Raw genomic sequence first — 20,446 nt, 5'->3', positions numbered from 1 at the left:
GCAACAACACGCACACACACACATACTTACTCGTCACTGAACCATAAGGCTGTGAACAAAATATTTGTATATTGTTCTAATTTTTCCACTTCATAAAGTGTATTTATTTTATATTTTTATTTATTTTATTGTTTTTCATTTATTTATATTTGAATTCATCTTTTTTTTTTAAATTCATCTAACGTTTTCATATCATTCAGTTCATAATTTAGGTTCAAAGGATTTGTCTCAATATATTTAGTTTAGTTTAGTTTGTTTTTACAATAAACTGCAATACTTTGTTTAACTGTATTCTATCAAGATTTTTTAATAATTACATTTGATAATTTTCTCTCTCTTTGTTTATATAAAACAATAAATGATATTTACCTTCTGTAGTCGAAAATATTCTTTATTTCCTGTGTGCAGTTTCTGTTTTTGATTATATATTATTTTTAAATTATTAGGTTATTCTAATGAAATGTATTAGTTTTTTCTTGTTTTGAAGTGGTTTTTTTCCTCACATTTTCTATTTAGTTTGTTTATTTTCATAGTTTTATTTGAACTTTCAAATTGATCTTTCTTTTTATAGTTGTTATATTTTTCTTTTATTTATTTTATCTATTTTTTTTTTTTCTTTTTTAATGCAAGTTAATTTATTTGATGTTGGTTTTCTAAAAATCGAACCAAAACCTTCCTGTTTCTCTTTTGTATTTATTTAGCTTAACTACTACTTTTGTTCACAATATTTTCTATATTTCATTTCATTTCATTTAATCAAGATTTCTTAATCATTTTTAGATATTTATTATTTTCTTCTAATTAATTCTACATCAATGAATATTTACTTGATTGACCTAACTCATAAATGCATCTGTTCTATGCATATTTTCATTCTGTATTTACTTTTTAAATATTAATTATTTCTATTTTTTGTATATTCAGCCTTAATTTTACTTTAAAATGTATTTTTTGTCTAATTCCACTTCATTGGCACATTTTTGTTGTAATTTTTCAGAATTATTCACATTTTATTTGTCAATGATTGTATTTTCCTGCTCTGATAACCAACCTGTGTTTTCTAAAAATTATTGGATTGTTTCACCACCAAAGCAAACAAACAAAAAAAATTGTACAAAATAACAGAAAGATACACAAAATTACTCCCAATACACAATAATCGAAAAATATTTTAAAAAAATAACTCCAATAACATACAAAGATTAACACAATACCTAAAACGGCAACAAAAATGCAAAACTATCAATATAATGAAAATTATTGGAAAAATATATTTTTTTAAAATACTCGGAACGCAAAAAACGACTACGAAAACTACTGAAAAATACAGAATGATAACCATGATACACAATAATGACAACTGAAACACACAAACTCTTTGTTCTTGTATGTTCTTTTTAAAATCTGTTTGATTTTATTTTAATTTATGTCAGTCCCACAGTCGTAAATTTTGCACTATTATCTTATGTTGTATTTATGTATGTATTTTTGTTCTTACTGTTTGCTATTCTGCTGTGTTGCTGCTCTGGTGATCAATAAAGGTCTATTAATTCTTTCTTTCTATCAATAATTAGAATAGTCATTATTATTTTTTATTTTTGATTATTTCTATTCATTTAATGCTCGAAGTTTACATTTACATTTTTGTGTGTTTTGTATAAATACTCCTGTTGGATGTTTTATCATCTGAATTTGGTTTTAATGTTTTTGCAGCTGCTCATCATGACATCGGAGATCTGGCCGCCATGATCGCAGGTAACGGTTGGAATTCTATCTTTTTATAAACGTCAAATAGCCTAGATTGTTCTTTTCACATTAGTCCGTAACACAGAGGGAAATACTGTATATAGGAACCAGAAAAGATGTTGTGGTGAGAATGCTGTATATATGCTGAACTTATCAAACATATGATATACATTGCCATATCAATATACGATGTTATATGATATATATATAAGAGTGCTGTCAAGAGATTTAAGAAAAAATAAAAATTGAGCGATGAATTAATTATTCTCATTTTGAATCTCCTAACAATTGCTGAGAAACGCCCTCAACTTGAGGAATTTTCATTTAAATGAATGGCATTATTATGGCAGATCAAAACATTGATATATAACAAAGTGTCTTTATAAAGTCATTTATTGTTTGTTTGAACAGATCCAGGCTTAGCCATTTACATTCTGCTGACGCCTTTAGTTTAGACCAGTGTTTCTCAAATGGGGGTACGTGTACCCCTAGGGGTACTTGAGAGAGAGAGAGAGTAGAAAATTAACAAATGAAGTGTCTAAATATAGAAATAAACCTATTTAGGGGCCACTAAATCAGGGTTTTTCTACCTTGAGGTCAGGACCCCATGTGGGGTCACCTGGAGATCAAATGGGGTCGCCTGAAATTTCTACAAAATATGTATATATATATATATATATATATATTTTTTTTTTACATTTTTGTTAAAACAACACACAATCTCAAACAACGATATTTTTATACTTTCACTTTGTGACTGTAGTTCAACTAAAATGCAGTAAGAAAAAAAAAGCGATTAACGCCGTTATTTTAAAAAAATTTATGCGTTATTTTTTCTGTAATTAATTCATGAAAGTGTCTATTTGCACGGTTGTCGTACGGACAACCCCCGGTGCTATTGGTAGATTTACCGAAGTACAAGTACGTAGCGTCTTAGGGTTTGTGTTAGGTTAACACCCTATATCGCAACAGTTTTTAGGGTTAGGTTTACAGTTCGGTTTAGTCTTAGTCATGTGACCTAAACTGGCCAATGAGAGCCACTGCGTACGGATAGAATGTCGGTATATTGATACGGCAACCGTACAGATTGCCACTGCCTTAATTATTCGCAATTAACACGTTAACGTGACAGCCCTAATATATATATACAGTATATATATATATATATATTTGTGTGTGTGTGACACAGGCGTGGTGAGTGCATTGCTGCTGCTGCTGATCTTCATCATCGCGGTGCTGCTGTGGTGTTTGTCCAGGCAGAAAGGATCGTATGTCACCAATGAGATGGACGATGACGACGAGCTGGACAACTTCGACGACGACGACGAGTCGGTCTTGTCCGACAAGGCGCTGCCACTACGGGAGCCTCTAAGGCTCAAAGCAGACCAATAGAAAACTTCACAGAGGACTTAGACAGAGCTTCGTAGCAGCGTTTTCACCTTTGCTCGTTGGCAGCTTTGCACAATTTTTAGATCAGATTTTCGCAGCTTTTATGTAACACATCGGATTTCAAACATTTTCAAACCGGATTGGATGACATCGAATATAAACCCCTTTAATATGTTAAGGTTTCATTCAGGTTATAAATACGTCTTCAATAAACCATGCTCATTTACAACTCAATTATATGTACTTTTTGCAACCTTTTGACCAGATTTACAGCAATATTTGTGAAATGTGTGATATTTGCTTTTCTTGTAAAGATATAATGTCAATGTTAAATGTAAATACTAAATCTAAATGTTAAATATTAAATCTAAACGTTAAAGTAAATGTACACAGAATCATGCATATTTGTATTTGACTCCTGGCTCCTGAACAAACAAGACTATGATTATCAATGATCATATACATTCAATATTTTTCATCATGAAAAATGATGTGTTAAATATTCCTATTCACTATATACTTCTGAGGCTTTATTCAAAAATAGTGACCTGTCCCACATGCCTTTTTGTGTTTTAATCTTGTCTGATCATGTTTTTATTCAAAATCAGTTCATAAATGAAAAATATTCAGCAAAGGGAAACTGTTTGAAATCCAATGCAGATTTACATGAAAATCTTTCAGATTTCATCCAAACCTCTGAACCTGAAATGCTTCCATAGAAACCAGCAAATGAACAGAATGTGTGACATTTTTCATCATTAAAGTCTGAATGTTGCTTTTACAGATATTTTCTGCTGCTTTAATTTAGTTCAGACATGAGCAACTTGTAGCCCCGGGGCCACCAGTTGCCTATGGCTACACAAAAAAAAACACAAATTGACTTTAGAAACATGTAAAACAAAAAACAAGACAAATAACACATTCACGAAAGGACAACAATATTACACACAAGGAAGACAAAAATACTCAAAATGATAATTCTACCCAAATTATTCCATAAAAACACAAGAAGACAACAAATAACTTAGAATATTTGCATTTCCTGAAGAAAATGCAAGTGAAGAGGCAGCTGCTGGCACGCGTAGCACTGCATTAGCTTAGCATTAGCATTACCATCAGCGTTAGCTAGCATTAACATTAGCTTTAGCTTGCATTTGCATTAAATAGCATTAGCATGAACTAACAATAGCTAGCATTAGCCTTCATCTAGCATTAGCACCAACAAAGCATTAGCATTCACCTAGCAATAGCATTAACCTAGCAGTAGCCTAGTATTCACATTCACCATATCATTAGCATTAGCCTAGCATTAGCATTAATCTAGCAATAGCATTAGCTAAACATTAACTTAGCATGAACTAAGCATTAGCATTCAATTATCAATAGCATTAGCATTCACCGAGCAATAGCATTAACCTAGCAATAGCAGTAGCCTAGCATTCACATTCACCATATCAATAGCATTAGCATTAGTCTAGCAATAGCATTAACTTAGCAATAGCATTCACCTAGCAATAGCAAGAGCCTAGCATTCGCATTCACCATATCAGTAGTATGAGTGTTGGTGGTGGTCGGAGGGGCCGATGACGCACTTTGGCAGCCTCGCTTCCGTCAGTCTGCCCCAGGGCAGCTGTGGCTACAATAGTAGTTTACCACCACTAAGTGTGGAGTGAAAGAATAATCTTTTAATTCTGTAAAGCAACTTTGAGTGTCCAAAAAAGCGCTATATAAAATTGTTGCATTATTATTATTTGCCTAGCATTAGCATTAGTCTAGCAATAGCATTAACCTAGCATTAGCAAAGCATTAACTTAGCAATAGCTGAATATTAACAATAAGGCTGAAATGTGTTGAAGGTAGTAGCTGAACATGTTAAAGGTTGAATAATCAAAATCAGTTGAAGAATGGCTGGAGATGAAGCGGTTAAAAGCTGAAATTTCCAATAGAAATTAATACGTGAATTTAGAATTATAAAAGTACAAGCATAAATCTCGGGAACTTTCTGAATTTTTTGATAGCATGTTTGTAAAAATCGGACGAACGGTGTAGGAGGAGTTAGCGACGATGGAAGAAAAAAACTGATAAGTGGATCCTCACTAATAACTAAAAAACATGCAAAACTACGCCCAAAAATTCTACTAAATGACAAAAGTACACAAAACAACAAAATTACACAGCAGTGGCTCCAAAACCACAAAAAACCCTTGTTTCCTTTCAATGCTCAGCGTTCTCATTATTCTAAATACTGACATAAATATTGATATGACACTCAGATCAGATACAGTCACAGTTTTTGGCCCTGCTGTGATAAAAGTTGCTCAACTATGCATTCAACAAATTTTTTACAACTGTTTTTTATTTCAACACTAAGTCCAACATCGCCCTCTTGTGTGTTTTTGCAGGACCGCCAGGGAGCGCTGTTTCCTCACAGCAGATTTTTAATCCTTTTCCATTAAAACCAATTTATAAAGAATGAGAGTAAAAAGCAGAGGGAAATATGAAAATACATGACATTTGCAGTCAAAGTGGTTTTGTTTTTAAAGGTTCAAGTCATGTTACCATATGATTCTGTTACACACACACTGATTGTAGATTGTGCATGATTATTATCTTATTATATGGCCTAATTAAAGGCCACACCCCTTTTCCCATAGCTATATGCTAAGTCAACCCTGTGTGGGACTGGGCAATGAGTCCACACTTTTCCAGAGTTAAAAAAAAAAAACTCTGTAAAAACAGTCTGGATAAACACACACACACACACACACTCGGGGTCTGAATTCACCACCTGAGAATGTCGGGGGGCCGGAGCGGCAGCTTTGCGTGCGAATGAATCTCTCCAAGTGTTTTTGTAGTGGGGGTGTGCGCTCGTACGAGTGTGACAGGCCTTCACTCACACACCACACACACACACACACGCACACACACACAGAGAGTCATGCGTATTTGTATTTGACTCCTGGATCCTGAACAAACAAGACTATAATTATCAATGATCACATACATTGAATATTTTCCATCAAACAAAAGATGAAAAATCATGTGTTTCGTATTCACGATATACTTCTCAGGCTTTATTCAAAAATAGTGACCTGTCCCACATAGTTCGTTAGCTTAGCACGTAGCGACTAGTCCTACATGTCTGACTTAGCTTAGCACATAGCAGCAGTCCCATATGTTTGGTTGGCTTAGCATTAAGCGACCAGTTCCACATGGTTGGTTAGTTAGCTTTGCATGTAGCGACCAGTTCTACATGTTTGATTAGTTAGCTTAGTATGGAGCAACCAGTCCCCATGTTTGGTTAGCTTAGCAGTTAGCAACCAGTCCCACACGTTTGGTTAGCTTAGTACGTAGCGAACAGTCCCACATGTTTAGTTTGCTTAGCACATAGCATCCAGTACCACATGTTTGGTTAGCTTAGCACGTAGCAACTAATCTTACAAGCTCGGTTAGCTCAGCATGTAGCGATTGGTCCCACGTGTTTGGTTAGCTTAGCACGCAGCAACTAGTACCACGTTTGATTAGTTAGCTTAGCACGTAGCAACCAGTCCCACATGTTTGGTTAGCTTAGCACGTAGCAACCAGTCCCACATGTTTGGTTAGCTTAGCAGTTAGCAACCAGTCCCACATGTTTGGTTAGCTTAGCAGTTAGCAACCAGTCCCACATGCTTGGTTAGCTTAGTATGTAGCGAATAGTCACACGTGTTTGGTTTGCTTAGCAGTTAGCAACCAGTCCCACATGTTTGGTTAGCTTAGCGCATAGCAACCAGTACCACATGTTGGCAAAAGCGAACAAAGAAGATGTCTAATTCCTGTGCGGCGTGGAATTGTACCAGCCGATTTACTGTCCATAGTAGATCTCATGGGATTACCTTTCACAGGTGTGACTGAAAAAATAGTTTTGCTTGTATTTGGCCATTATCGAATTACTTTACGTGCAGATTTAGTTTACTTTGTGGCTCATTTTCCCTCGGTGAAACCAGCCTCCAAACAACCAAGAAGTCTTTCCTATTGAATTAGATAATCAACTCTGATTGTTGTTAGTTGCTTAACTTTTCACATACGATAGTTGAAGAGCTCAGAAAACAGTGGGGGACAGCTGACAGACGGTAGGGGTTTTCTGCCAGTCCGTCATCCATACTTTGAAATGAGCACTTCAGACAGGACACAGTGTGTATGTGTGCTCCTGTGTGTGTGCGTGGTATGTATATATATATATACTGTATATACAGTATATGTGTGTGTGTGTATATATGTATATACTGTATATATGTGTGTGTGTGTATAGGTGTATACTTATGTGTATATAAATATATAAATATATATATATATATATATATATATATATATATATATATATATATATATATATGAATATAAATGATGAAGATATATGTACTTATATCTTCATGAATGCCCCTGGTACAGATACCTACGTGTGTATTTATGTGCATAAATACCCCCTGAACAGATACCTGTACCGGTGTATATGTTTGTAAATGCCCCCCTGTACAGATACCTGTGTGTGTATATACAGTATGTTCATAAAAGCCCCCCTGTACAGATACCTGTGTGTATATATGTTCATAAAAGCCCCCCTGTAGAGATACCTGTGTGTATATATGTTCGTAATTCCCCCGTACAGATAACTGTGTGTGTATATATATATGTTCGTAAATGCCTCCGTACAGATACCTGTGTATATATATAAGTTTGTAAATGTCCCCTGTACAGATACATGTGTATATATATATATGTTCGGAAATGGTCCCTGTACAGATACCTGTGTTTATATATATATACTGTATATAAGTTCGTAAATGCCCCCTGTATAGCTACATGTGTATATATAAGTTTGTAAATGTCCTCTGTACAGATATCTGTGTGTATATATATATATATATCGACCGTGGCTCAGGTGGTAGTGGGTCGTCTTCTGATCGAGAGGTTGGCGGTTCGATCCCAGTACCTGACTATGTGTCGAAGTGTCCTTGGGCAAGACACTGAACCCTAAGTTGCTCCCAGTGGTCGACTAGCACCTTGCATGGCAGTCCTGTCCCACTGGTGTGTGAATGTGAGAGTGAATGGGTGAATGAGCTGATATGTAAAGCGCTTTGAGACTGCTTCAGTGTGGTGATAAAGCGCTATATAAAATCAAGTCCATTTACCATTTACCATATATATATATATATATATATATATATATATATATGTGTGTGTGTTCGTAAATGCTCCCTGTACAGATATCTGTGTATAAATATATAAGTTTAAATGCCCCCTGTACAGATACATGTGTATATATATGTTCGTAAATGGTCCCTGTACAGATACCTGTGTTTATATATATACTGTATAAGTTCGTAAATGCCCCCTGTATAGATACATGTGTATATATAAGTTTGTAAATGTCCTCTGTACAGACATCTGTATGTAAATATTTTCAGCAATCAATGAATAGTACTAGTAAGTCATCATTTAAATGTAAACATTTGTCCTCTTTATTCAGAAAATCCACCTGTCACATTCACGCTCCAGTAGCAACCAGTTCCACATGTTTGGTTTGTTAGCTTAGCACATCGCAACCAGTCCCACATGTTTGGTTGGCTTAGTATGTAGCGACCAGTCCCACATATATGGTTAGCTTAGCATGCAGCGACCAGTCCCACATGTTTGGTTAGCTTAGCATGTAGCAACCATTTCCACATGTTTGGTTAGTTAGCTTAGCACATAGTGACCAGTCCCACATGTTTGGTTAGCTTAGCATGTAGCAACCAGTCCCACATATATGGTTAGCTTAGCATGCAGCGACCAGTCCCACATGTTTGGTTAGCTTAGCATGTAGCAACCATTTCCACATGTTTGGTTAGTTAGCTTAGCACATAGTGACCAGTCCCACATGTTTGGTTAGCTTAGCATGTAGCAACCAGTCCCACATGTTTGGATTATCTTAGCACGTTGCTAGCTAAATTCCTTTTGTTTCTGTTACTAAGTTTTGATTGTTTCATTAGATAAACTGAGATTAACCTGGTCATTGTCAGTAAATTTGTAAATTACATTACATGTTTTATTGTTGTGTTGTTGCAAATAATCCTATTTTAGAAAAAACTGAAATTCTTAGTGTCATTTCTCTTATCCAGCAGTGTAAGCGGCGGGCGGGATCTGCTACTACTTTCTTTCTGGCCGCCTTCTATTCTTAAACATGTTAATAAATGATTCCTTACCCCTTTAGCACCGAAAGAATATCTGTAATATTACGTGAATATCTGTAAAAGTCATGTTTTTCTATTAGCTCTGTCTGCGAGCTTAGCATCTCTTCTTCACTGCAAGAATTTCTGCAAGCCAACCAACCACTGGGTTACCAGCGCCCTCTGCTGGTCCAAACAAATATCTGACGTAAATCAGTGAAATGACTGTTTTGGTTTTTTTTTAGTCCAATTGTTAAGGCACAGAATACATTTTCAGTTGCACTTTTAAAAAGAAAAAGAACTATTATGCAGTTTTGCATTGTTTACTATAGAACCAGAATTTAAATTAATAGGCTTCTTCTTCATTTGTATTATTCCTTTAATTATTTCATTCAAGATTTATTTTTAGTTAAATTGCATTGTTTTGAATAGTTTATCAAGGGATTCTTTTGACAATGAAAAATAAAAGGAAAATAATACAGTATTTTCTAATTTTTTTCCCAAAAAAAAATAAAGGAATATTTTTCAGTCATTATTTGTCTACAGTCCCATTTTGTAAAATAAATCGTACCGTATCGGGAGTTGAGTGAATCGTTTCATCCCTAGGAGCCACTGAATTGGTGTTTTTCAACCTTGGGGTCGGGACCCCATGTGGGGTCGCCTGAAATTTCTGAAAAATTAAAATTAATGACCGAAGAAAATTAGAGGAAGTCCTTTGTTAACTAAAACAGTTTAATTCCTTTACGTGCCATTTTGAGTGATTTAAATCTATCCAAACAATAAAGTTCTCCATGATGGATGTTTGTGTAGCAGCAGATAAACCTCTGACATATCCTCACAGTGACACAGTCCAGACCTCCAGAGTAAATGAACGCAGCGGCGCTCCGACTCAGTGTCTTCTGCTTCGCTTGGATTTAGACTGAATTAAATCATCCCTCTTGTGTTTTTCGCTCACGAAACGCATTGATTTCATCGCTGACCAAAAAACGCCAGCTTTAGTTTCCACGCAGGCTTTTTTTTTCATGCTGGCTAGAGATGACTCATCAGATCTGGGAGGTTTGGAACGGTGGCTGGTTGACAAAAACATTTCCCAGCATGCCTGGTTAGTCACATAACGGGACGACGGGCCAAGAGCAAGTCCAAGCAAACGCACGTAAACAAGAGGTTTATATTCAACCCTCAAATTATCCAGCCAGGCTCATTCTGTTTGAAATAGTCATCACATTGTTTACATTAGCCTCGAAAAAAACCCCTCAAGTTAGGAGTCTGACTAGTGATGCACCGATCTGGTCCCATGACTAATGTAAACCTCTCATAACTATCAGAAACCTACAGACACAGATACTTTATACCAGGGATGGGCAACTTTTACCACAACAGGACCATGAAACTGTGATTGGAACTTGTCTCATGATCAACATTCATGTCAGCATTATAGAATAATGAGCAATTAACACAGGAAATAACAAAGGAGTGGTGTGTTTTTGGAAACATTTTGTTCTGTTTTTTTGTTTTTGTTTTTACCTCCGCTAATATGGTTATGTTTTACCAGTGTTATTTTATTGACTCATTTTAGGCCTGTGGCCAGCACCAGAAAAAAATCGGATACCCCTCCCCATGTTGGAACAAAACACAAATGTATTTTTTTTTTTTAAAAGTATGATTGTTAGGAAGCTAAACCTCCCTCGCAACTAAAAAAATTGATATCTGGTACATGTAGAAATCAAATATGTATTTCATTCACTGAGACATGAAATTTGTACCTTGGTCTGTCAATATTTCCTTTGGAATGCCAACTTCTAAACACTTCTAAATCTATTTTGGACATCAAATGACAAAAAGTGACAAAATAACAGTGAAAAACGTTTTGACTTCACAATTATTTTGTACAAGATTGTCGATAACATCAATATACATGGCAGATTATTATTTAAGGTCTTAAAATGATCCCGGTCCATTCCAAATTTCGTTTAATTTTCATTTTTTCGATTTTGTCTGAAAATTAGGGGGTAATGTTAGTTAGGGGACTATATTCACACAAGTAATGCTTCTTCTTGCCAAAAGTGTTATTGTATGAGCTTGGGATGATTTTAAGACCCTAAATATACTCTGCCATGTATGTTGATGATGTTATGGATAATCTTGTACAAAATAATTGCAAAGTCAAAATATTTTTGACTGTTATTTTGTCACCTTTTGTCATTTGATGTCCAAAATAGATTTAGAAGTGACACAAATTGTTTTGTTGAAGATGTGTCTCATCATTGTTGACATTTTGGTACCAAATATGACAAAAGCAAATGTTTTTGAAGTCAATTTATTTGACAATTACTGTATGTGTAAATCGCAAAAATCTTCCACAGGGTATATCGTTAAAATACACTCAAAACAATCCCAGCCACCAATTCCGGAGACCCCAACAATCATTTTCTTACTTCTTATATATCATACATATATATGAATACAGTTGTGTTTTGTTCTACCATGGGTCTGTGTGTGTCTTTCTAAAATGCAGATCTTTAAAAACTAGGATTTGTAACGATTCACTCAACTCCCGATACGATTTGATTCACGATACTGGGTTCACGATATGATTCTCTCACGGTTTATTTTACAAAATGGGACTGCAAACAAATGATGACTGAAAAATATTCCCCAGAAAATACTGTACTATTTTCCTTTTCTTTTTCATTGTCAAAAGAATCCCTTGATAAACTGTTCAAAACATTGCAATTTAACTAAAAATAAATCTTGAATGAAATAAATAAAGGAATAATACAAATGAAGACGAAGCCTATTGATTTAAATTCTGGTTCTATAGTAAACAATGCAAAACTGCATAATAGTTCTTTTTTTTTTTAAAAGTGCAACTGAAAATGTCTTTTGTGCCTTAACAATTGGACTAAAAAAAAATCAAAACAGTCTGCACTGTATTTACTTCAGATATTTGTTTGGACCAGCAGAGGGCGCTGGTAACCCAGTGGTTGGTTGGGATGCAGGTATTCTGTGCAGTGAAGAAGCGATGCTATGCTAGCAGACAGAGCTAATAGAAAAACGTGACTTTTACAGATATTCACGTAATATTACAGACATTCTTTCAGTGCTAAAGGGGTAAGGAATCACTTATGAACATGTTTAAGCGTAGAAGGTAGTAGAAAGAAAGTAGTAGCAAATTCCACCCGCCGCCTACACTTTTGGATGAGAAGGATAAATAAAGTACTGTGATTAAATTTTCAGAGAATCGATGTGAACGTGATACCTATGTATCGATTTTTAACTGCCTTACAATTAATCGTTACATCCCTAATAAAAAAAAGCTGTTTATGCAGTCATTAAAATAGAGGCCCTAAAATTCTAAAGTAAAACTTCTACAAGTCTAGAGTTAAAGTTCAAAATGTGAGATTTTCAAGTTTTAGTTTTGGTTAGCTTAGCACGAAGCAGCGCTAGCTGAGCAGATTTAAAGGTGAAAGGGATGAGGATTTATTATTAGGCCAACATTTTGTTTAAAACTTTAGTGGTTCTAAAAAATAAAGAACTTGTGCTTTTATGTTAATGAACTAATGTACTAGTGTTAAATATTCCCACATAAAACAGTAAGTAGCAATAACGTAATACTTTTCAAAGAACAATGTGTTTTAATATTCACCAACTGTTGAAATCTTCAGAAAAGTTACATTTCAAATACTTTAAACTTTCTAAAAACAATAAGATCTCGTAGTTTTATTTCGAAGATTTATTTCCTTGATTTTATTTATTTATGTTGTTTGAGCGGCATAGTGTCATTTATACACATTAGAAATATTTCAATGTATTGTTTTATCATTGTTGTTTATTTATTTAAAGCTTGTTAAATATTGTAAAGATGTAATATATCGAGTTATTCTATGAACAGGGATACTGTGTATATATCCTGGGAGATGCTGCAGCTAAATAAGTGTCACTGAAAATACAGAAAAAAATAAAAGGGACATTAAAAATAAATGAATAAATAATAATTTGTGTAACTAAAAAAGGAAAAATTAAAGGATTTAAAAACAAAACAAAATAAAATGAATAATTAAAGCAGTGTAACAGGATCAGCAGTGAGATTAGACAGATTACCTTATCATTTCTGTCCTGATGGATACGTCACCGAGAGCATCTGTAGTCATTGATTCTTGTCGAGCTCTCCGTCCCCCGAGCGTCATTTGTTGAGACTGTTCTACACGTTGGGAACGATCCACCCAGTGAAATATTGGACAGTGAGTGTGTGGGAGGATTCCATCCTGGAATAAAGAGAGGGATGAGAAAAGTCATAAATCTGCCTAATTCTCCCCCAGCTGGCTGAGCGAGATGAGAAGATACTGCTGAGGGTTTGTTGTTGTTGGCCTCCTAACTCCACAAGGAGCAACCCTGAAACATATCCCTCTGAAATCAACTTTTTCTGGAACATTGCGCACAAAGTTCACAATAGCAGTGTCGCCAGGGGTGTTTGGTGAGCCCACTTTTATTTGCCATCTTTCTTGAGCCACTAAGACAGTGTCTAAAACAAAATAACAGTATTAAAGGGATTATGATGGAGGGAGATGGACAGAAAATAGCATTATTTGCAGATGATGTCATGATTTACATGGAAAACCCTAACACTTCTCTACCAACGCTGATGACGACCCTTTGGAGAGCTATCAGGGTACAAAGTTAACATTCAGAAAACCCAAGTTATTACTTTGAACTATCAACCTAATCAAAATGTAGTACAAAATTATAATATGAATTGGGAACGGGACACTATAAAGTATTTGGGTATCAATTTTACCAAAAAAGCTTGAAAAATGAAAATTTTTAAATTATAATCAGAAAATACCAGAGATTAAAAAATGATTTGGACAATTGGAACTTAATACCATACTTGAGTTTGGCATCAAGAGGAGGGGTGATCAAAATTAACATATTACCCAGGCTCTATTATACATTTTCCAAAATATCCCAGTCGAGGTGACTCCAAAAGAATGGAATGGGATAAAAATATATCTCGATACATATGACAAGTTGCAAAGCCAAGAATAAACTATAGAAGATTACAAATACCAAAGGGAGATGGTGATTTAGCCCTTCTTTCCTGTTTAAAAAGCTTTTTTAAAGCTGCACAGTTAAGGGTCTTGTTAAACTGTGCGACCCACGGTACTCCGGAAGATGGAAAGATATTGAGGAGACATTATTTGAGGGGCTCCCAGTACAAACAATTATAAGTGATGAGAAACTGAGGTCCCAGTGGAAACACAATCTAAATGCATGGTTACGGGTATCTAATATTGTGAGGAAATATACTGTAGTTTGGGAAATCAATGTAGGTTACCCAGGTGGAATGTGTTTGATTCGAATTTTGCTCCCAACAAATTAGATAGCAGGTTTAAATGATGGGCTAAAGGTCCAAAGATGCATTGGGAAGTTATCATCAACTTGGCAGTGATGAGTTTTCAGGACATAAAGGTCAAACATGGCCTCAAGAATGAAGACTTTCACGGATATCTGCAGCTGTGGCATTACCTAGGACAAGAAATTATGAAAGTTTATTGGGCACATCATGGTCAGGCATCATACAGGTAATGATAGATGCATGTAGCACAGAGTAGCAAACATAGAGGTGTCAGGAGAGGAATGGGAGGAAATAAACAATTACCAGTGGAAAACTACAAACTCAGCATTCTGGAGGGAGTATGGCTGGAATAACACCAGAAGGTACTTTGCGACCCCTGCACAGACCCAATTCACCATAGTATTGGGTCCATCAAACCCCACATAAAGAAATTGAATTCTTACTATCTTTCTGTCCCCAATCTAAATGTGTCCCAGTACCAAAAAAAGATAACCAGGCAAAATATTAGCCAATTCCCTCATTGTTTATGGGGTCCACCAAGCCAGTGAAAAAGGTAATTAAGGTGCATCAATCCCCACAATGTTTTAAAATCTATCTGTCCCGAGTCTAATTATGTTCCAATGACCAAAATAAGAAGTCTTGGACAGAGATAGTGAAAATAAAGTAATGGGGGAAGTAATCGGAATTAAGATTCTAACTAGTTTTGAGATTTTGTATTTGGGGATATTAAAGACTTTCAACTTTAAAAGTAAACCTGATGGTAAATTACTTAGGATAATGCTGTTGGCCAGTAAAAAAGCAATAACCAGAAGATGGCACTGTGATGTGGTGCCGACTGTTAATGAATGGTTGGATGTAATGTTAAGCATTTATAATATGGAGAAATTGACAGCGTCACTTAGACTGGAGATTGACAAATGTAATGATATCTGGAAAGTTTATTTTCCTTTTCTTTTCTATGTGTGGACGTTTTGAGTTTGGAAGAAATGCGCTTGTGTTGTAAAGGAATGTTTGTTTCTTGAACACTGTTCAAAACGTAATAAAATACTCACTAAATTAGTATTTTCCCCAAATTATTGGTGTTAGGTCTAAATACGTTAAGACCGTTGCTAAAATGTGAATGTTGGGTCTAAATACGTTAAGACCGTTGCAATCACAACTCAGGGAGAAAAACACTATCTGACTTAAAAGGTGACCAGAGGCAGAGAGGTGCGAGCTGCAGCTCGGAGAAAAACCCAACAAAAAGAGACACAAAAGTCCGATATAAGTTGGATTGCTCTGATGGTGATGCCTCAGAACCAGGTATTTATTATAGAAAACATAGACCACACCCAGAGGGCTGTGCAACAGCGCTCTGGGTGCAGGCTTAATACCATATATGGTAACACGAAAACTTTGGGGGAGAAAAAGGCTCATATGTCCCTGCAGTGGGTCACATACCCCCACACTGGCCCAAACTAGTTTAAACCAGCTATGGTGGACAATGGATATGTTTTGCAAACACACACACACACACACACACACACACACGCAGTTAATCATGGATAATTTCATATTCTAACTATCGTTTAATCATTTAACTATAACTAATAAAGTAATAAAAACCACACAGACTATAACATATCTTACATATCCGCCCTGTTGTGGGTTTGGAAAACATCAAGCAGACGGGCGTCTTCACAGGTTTACCCGGTGCCATCATAGGACCAGAACAACAGGGATGACCACCGTGAGGTGGGGCGAAAACCCGACAGCTAGTACGGGAAAAATTCCCCACCGTCCCCCCCTGCTGGGGCGAACATCGATTCTGATCCACGGTGATCTGGAGACAGTTCAGGGTGTATGTACAACTGATGACCCAAAACCATGGTGTTGAAGATAGGGCTTTAGGTCTCAGTGTGTGTTTGGAGTTGGTAAGGGAGGGTCAGAGGTTACCAGCACATAACCCTCCAGTAGCAGTGAACCTTTACCGCTCACTGTGATGATGGGAAGGTGTGGCAGGGTCTTAGTCCATCAATGGGGCAGATGGGGAGAGACCCATAACATGGAGTTGGTACTCTGGGGAAGCCTGGACCTGCATAGCACCGATGATCATGTTGTCTATGCCTTTCTTCACACAGGGGACGATGCAACAGCAGGCAAGACCAACGACCAGCAGCACAGCCAGAAGAGGGAGACCCAGACGTAGCAGGAATTGGAACCAGGAGCCTTGGAACAGCCAGTCCCACCCGGATGAATGGACATTGGACTCGTCAGCTGACATGGCACCTTCCAGGTTGCGGAGTGTTTGCAGGGCGTCTTCGATGGACTCCGAGGAGTTATTAGGTATGTATGTACAGCAGGTAGCACCCACCATAGCACACACACCACCTGTGGAAGCTAAAATCGTATCTAAAGCCATACGGTTCTGAATAGCCATTTGCGCGGTGGCCGCTGTTCTAGCATTCATTTTGTTATTAACAGCTAAAGATGCATTAAGAAGCATGTGAAAGCGGTATTGGAGGGTCTCTACCATAAGGGAATTCTTACCCACGCCTATATTAGGGAAAAGAGCATGAACGACTTTTTGACTAGTTGACCAATATCTATGTTCGGGAGGGACATCTGAGCCCCATATTGCATCATGAGGTGTGAAGGTTATAATCTCACGACGAGAACGACTAGGCATTGTCATATGAACTATGAAAGACCCATCTGTGACTGCTACTGGTACACAAACGGCTGACATATTAATTGGAGGGGAAGGATAAACTTTATCACCGCACTTCAACCAAACACCGTCTCTAGCAAACATTGGGACAACCGTACGAACGTTCTGAACGGTAGCACAATGGTTTATGTCTACTGATGGTAGACCTTTGGTGTTAGTTGGTGGACCATTAAATCGTACGCATAAAGGATAGCAGTGAGTATAATTACCACAAGGGACATCATTCGTGTTTAGGTGTTTAGCAGCCTGACCTAGGGGTTCGAGGGTCTTTAGCACTGGTAGAACAGGAGGGCACGGGGTCGCGGACTTATTTTGTAAACATTCTAGTACTTTCTTTGAGTCAGGGACTGGAAGGGACACAGACAACAAAGTTGGGGATTTTACAGCATGCGGCAGATGTGAGCAAACATAGCAACTATCATTAGTTACTGTTCGTGCAGATAGTTCTACCATACGGTACCAAGAATTAGCGCGCAGACGATGATGGACGTGATTATTCTGTTCAGACAGTAATGCGAGTAACGAGTCAGGTTCTTCTGTTGGCATAGGTTTTGCATTTATAACTCGTATATTCTGTCTAACCTCAGGTGATAACACTATGTCCATGCGTGGTTTAACTACAATGGGAGTGGCCGGAGGTGTAATACAAATATCTACCCAAAAGATGGGATCTGTCCCTTGTACGTCAGGGCCGAATCCCATAAGCAAACAAGAAGGAGGTACCGCGGTGGTGTTAACGGTTAGGAGTAGGATTTTTTGTTTCTGAACAATTGTTTTTCGCAATGACAGATATGCCGCTGTAACGGTACGTGTAGATGGTGTGAGGGGCCAGGTAATAGGGGTGTAGCTTGTATGGAGGAGTACCTCAGACCAACCATGAGTAGACCATGATTGGTCTGCTCCCCGGACTTGCATGTACCATTGTTGCGTTCTACCAATCCAGCACTAGCCGGGTGGTAGGAGCAGTGATGTTTTAATTCAATGCCCATGGCCTCTGTCAGCAGGAGTATTACTCTGTTAACAAAATGGGGTCCATTGTCGCTCCAAATCTGTCGTGGGATGCCATGTTGAGGTATTATTCGTGTCAAAAGGGCCTTTGCCACTGTCATTGCATCATTTGTTTTAGCGGGCACTATGGTGACCCATTTTGAGAATGAGTCCACCAGAACCAAACAATACGTATACCTCTGAATAGTGTGCAGTGTTATGAAATCCATCATAATGACCTCAAAAGGATATGTACCAGCTGGCGTCTTACCCCGAGGGGGCCTAACATTACCCTGAGGGTTATGACGACAACAGATGATACACTGACGACAAAAGTTTTTAAAATGGGTTTGGAGTCCTAGTGGTATATGAAATGACTGTTTGACTATATCTACCATCCCTCCTGTTGAGACATGGGCCAACCCATGGCTCATTCTAGCAACGACGTCAAACATACATCTAGGCAAACACGGCTTGTCATTTAACATAAATACTCCAGAGTCATTTTTAACAGCACCTTCAGTCACCCATTTTGTTTTATGTGAATCCAAACCATCCCTGCGCTGTACTATGAAGAGGAATGGAGAAAAATGCATTACTTAAATCAATTACAGTGAACCATTTTTGATGAGGTTGTAATTCATTTAACAATGTGTGTGGGTCTGGTACATTTGGAGCTCGTGATTTAACAGCCTGATTTACTGCTCCTAAATCATGTACCATCCTCCAGCCCCCCTGTGGCTTTTTTACAGGGAAGATGGGGGTGCTGCATTCAGCTGAGTCATGTTCCTGTAACACGCCTGCAGTCAGTAAATCATTAATTACAGGCTTTATTCCTTCTTTTGCATCTGATTTGAGTGGATACTGTCTAATTCGAGGCCTGTAAGATGTGGCTGGATCTATGGTTACAGATGTTGCGGTTGTCATAAGTCCAACATCTGTCTTTGATGTAGCCCACAGACATGATGGCACTGTAGGGAAATCATTTGAAGTCAGGGTGAACACAGAAAGTCATGCATCCAAATGCACAGCAGGGGGCGCCAAAGTACACCAGTTCAGCACTTGTCTTTTCACAAAGCCACAAAAGGAGCCTCTGTATGTGAATACATTGTGTCTCTCCTTCCTCCAAAGGTCACTCTTGACAGGAAGTGCAGCCAACAGATCATTTGCATCTCTCCACTGTTTGTGTGCCGGTTTTTGTAAACAAATATGTGGAAACCGTGGGGGGTTTATTGGTGTCAGCTCTGGAGGCAACGTCACTCTGATTATAATCCATCCATCTGGAGACCAACAAACGTCTGTCAATGTTATTTTCTGTGGTGACAATCGCAGAAACTTTTCCTCCCAGGCTTTAGCAACTGCTCTGCCCTCAGGAGACAGGTCTGGTCTCCTTAGCCAGTCTGGTTGACCTGGCAGGGGTCCTTCAGGTCTGACATACATCATTGTAACATGTAGTGGCCACTGTGTCTGTGTTTCTGTAGGAACGACAAATGTTTTAGCTATTTTAGCCCGCAGTTCCTCCATAGATCCAACCACTGACCGAGGGCCTGTTGACACTGGATCCAATGTATAGAATTTATTAGGAATGACTGGGCTTTGCAACACCATAAGTGATTCTTTAGTATCTGATAAAAATTTCTTTGGCACTATTCCATTAGCCGTTGGCACTAAACTGATCTGTAACTTACTGAGAAGATCTCTTCCCATTAGATTGAAGGGACAGTCAGTTGTCAAAATAAATGGGTGTGTATAATATGAACCATCTTCATCTTGCACAATGACCTCCTTAGACCAACAGGCATATTGAGGCTTTCCACCCACTCCCACTATGCCAATAACCTTTTTGGAAGTGACTACGCCTTCCACCTGATCACGGAGGACAGAAACATCAGCTCCAGTATCACACAGAAAAGTGACTGGTGTTTGTTTTGGTCCCACCAACAATGTACGTTTTGGGTATTTTTCATGTGTTAATGTTACAGCTGCATAAATGGAGAAATCAACAAAATGATTTGGATTTAAAGGTGGGGGATGTTCATATTCTGCAGGTAAATCATTGTCATATTGATCAGC

At 37.4% G+C, this 20,446-nt stretch overlaps 1 protein-coding gene and 1 long non-coding RNA gene across 2 annotated transcripts in view; both read right to left on the bottom strand.

Moving 5' to 3' along the window:
- The window catches only part of LOC114473686 (uncharacterized), a 41,042-nt gene that overhangs the window by 1,978 nt on the left and 18,618 nt on the right, over positions 1–20,446 (bottom strand). The window contains exon 2 of the long non-coding RNA XR_003675284.1: positions 13,422–13,585. This is a non-coding gene — a long non-coding RNA (uncharacterized LOC114473686). The remainder of the gene's footprint in view (positions 1–13,421; positions 13,586–20,446) is intronic.
- LOC114473671 (uncharacterized) lies at positions 16,512–19,171 on the bottom strand. The gene is made up of 2 exons (XM_028463438.1): positions 18,568–19,171; positions 16,512–17,266 (listed from the first exon to the last, which is right to left on the bottom strand). The coding sequence occupies exons 1-2, from the start codon at positions 18,967–18,969 to the stop codon at positions 16,682–16,684; spliced, it is 987 nt and encodes a 328-aa protein (XP_028319239.1). The 5' UTR covers positions 18,970–19,171; the 3' UTR covers positions 16,512–16,681.

The sequence above is a fragment of the Gouania willdenowi genome, chromosome 2 (assembly GCF_900634775.1).
Source record: "Gouania willdenowi chromosome 2, fGouWil2.1, whole genome shotgun sequence".
Taxonomy (NCBI): Eukaryota; Metazoa; Chordata; class Actinopteri; order Blenniiformes; family Gobiesocidae; genus Gouania; species Gouania willdenowi.
The sequence above is the reverse complement of the archived record's forward strand: the minus strand, read 5'-3'. Positions and strand labels throughout refer to the sequence as shown.

Bases quoted from the DNA above. Each gene is read 5' to 3' on its own strand.
- LOC114473671 (XM_028463438.1), bottom strand. From the start codon at position 18,969: ATGCATTTTTCTCCATTCCTCTTCATAGTACAGCGCAGGGATGGTTTG. The intron at 17,267-18,567 runs ACGTATTGTTTG...GTCCCTCCCGAA, and splicing joins TGCACACTATTCAGAGGTAT to CATAGATATTGGTCAACTAG.